This window comes from Cariama cristata, unplaced genomic scaffold, assembly GCF_000690535.1.
Source record: "Cariama cristata isolate BGI_N322 unplaced genomic scaffold, ASM69053v1 scaffold7857, whole genome shotgun sequence".
NCBI lineage: Eukaryota > Metazoa > Chordata > Aves > Cariamiformes > Cariamidae > Cariama > Cariama cristata.
Genome location: NW_009625988.1, coordinates 1 through 1,710, shown reverse-complemented (window position 1 = coordinate 1,710; position 1,710 = coordinate 1). Strand labels below are relative to the sequence as shown.

The following is a 1,710-nucleotide window of genomic DNA, read 5'->3' as shown; positions in this document are numbered from 1 at the left end:
ACCTCCCCCGGTGCTGGACCGGGGCACGGACCCCATCGCAGCTCAGAGCATTACGCGGTTGGGGAATGCCGGAGCGAGATGCTCTGGGACCCCCAGGCTGAGTCCTGCTGTACTGCCCCGGGAAGCGGGGATGCCAGGGGTAGGAGAGGAGGGATGCCAAGGGCAGAGGAGCAGGCCTGCACCTGCAGGGTGGGAGTGCAGGAGGCACACCTCCAGCTCACAGCCTGCTCTCCGGCACTGCTGCCCACACGGGTTTTGCAGCACAGCGTTGGGACTGCATAGCCCAGGGAGTCTCTGTCCTGCCTCGGAGACTGCTGGACTTCATTGCCAGCCCTCCCCTGCCCCTGTGTCCCCAGGGCCCCCTCGCCCCAGGAAGCTGACTGCTTACATGGCTCTGGAGCAGCAGGCAGGGGGGTTCCCCTGTGCTGGTTGCACCTCATGGGTTAAGTATGTGCCCCCATCAGCTCAGCACCTCGCAGGGCTGCTGTGGCATGGGGAAGGGGCTGAGGCTGCCAGGGAGCCTGGCAATGTGGCTGGGGCAGGGCGGATGCACTTTTTTCCATGCTGCTGGAGGACAGGCCTGGCCAGAGTCCGTGAGGCCGGTGGCCCCCAGCAAGGGCTGGACAGGAGGGACGCCAGAGCTGGCTCCTGACACAGCACGGTGGCTGTGTGTGGCCGAGGGCAATGACAGCTGTGTGGGGCCCCTCAGGGGCACACAGGAGGTCACCCAAGGAAAATGTGCTCCCTGGGGCCACTGGCCGGAGCAGGTCCTGTGCGGGTGGCTGTATGGCACTGGCACCAGGCAGAGCCCTCCCTGGGGCAGGCAGGACAGAGCTGTGCCAGAACCTGACCCTGCCTCCCCCTCCCCAGCGCGAGTGCATCTCCGTCCACGTCGGCCAGGCCGGCGTCCAGATGGGCAACACCTGCTGGGAGCTGTACTGCCTGGAGCACGGCATCCAGCCCGATGGGCAGATGCCCAGCGACAAAACCATTGGTGGAGGGGACGACTCCTTCACCACCTTCTTCTGTGAGACCGGGGCTGGGAAGCACGTGCCACGGGCCATCTTTGTGGACCTGGAGCCCACCGTGATCGGTGAGTGCTGGAGTTTGCACAGCCTGGGGTGCACCCATGGTGGGGTAGTAAGTGGCTGGTGCTCGTGGTCTGCTGGCAGTATCGTGCAGCGGATTCAACCCGAAGGTGCTCCTTTCCCCAGGAGAAGCCACAAACCTGAACGCTAGCTTTTGTTCCTGAAGTGTCCTAGGGGCAGCAGTGCTGGTAGTTTCTGCTACCACATGTGCACGGAGAGAGAAACCAGCCCAACCGGCATGGCAGCTCCTGCTGTGCCGCCGGACACTGTGGGCAGGCAGCTCCTGATGGGTGGAAGAAGCTGAGCTTCTGCGCAGGGAGGCGGCAGCCACCTCCTTCTGCCAGAGAGACCTGATGCTGGCAGTGGCCCTGCTGACGTGTGGGTCCTTGGCCGTGCCCTGGCAGGCGGAGCTGGGGCGAAGGATGGGTGCTCGCACCCGCTCGTCTGCTTGGCGGCTGGCTCAAACCGACAGCCTCCACCAGGCTCAACCGTCTCCGGCTCTCTCCTAGATGAAGTTCGGGCTGGAATCTACCGCCAGCTCTTCCACCCCGAGCAGCTGATCACTGGCAAGGAGGATGCTGCTAACAACTACGCCCGCGGGCCCTACACCATCGGCAAAGAG

General features: G+C 64.6%; 1 protein-coding gene across 1 annotated transcript; it reads left to right on the top strand.

Annotated features, from left to right (window-relative positions):
* Nucleotides 1-870: 870 nt before the first annotated feature.
* LOC104156560 (tubulin alpha-5 chain-like) lies at nucleotides 871-1,707 on the top strand (the record flags this gene model as incomplete). Its single annotated transcript, XM_009703831.1, has 2 exons — nucleotides 871-1,093; nucleotides 1,598-1,707. Coding segments are annotated over 2 exons (333 nt in total), but the record flags the coding sequence as incomplete, so codon positions are not given.
* Nucleotides 1,708-1,710: the final 3 nt, after the last annotated feature.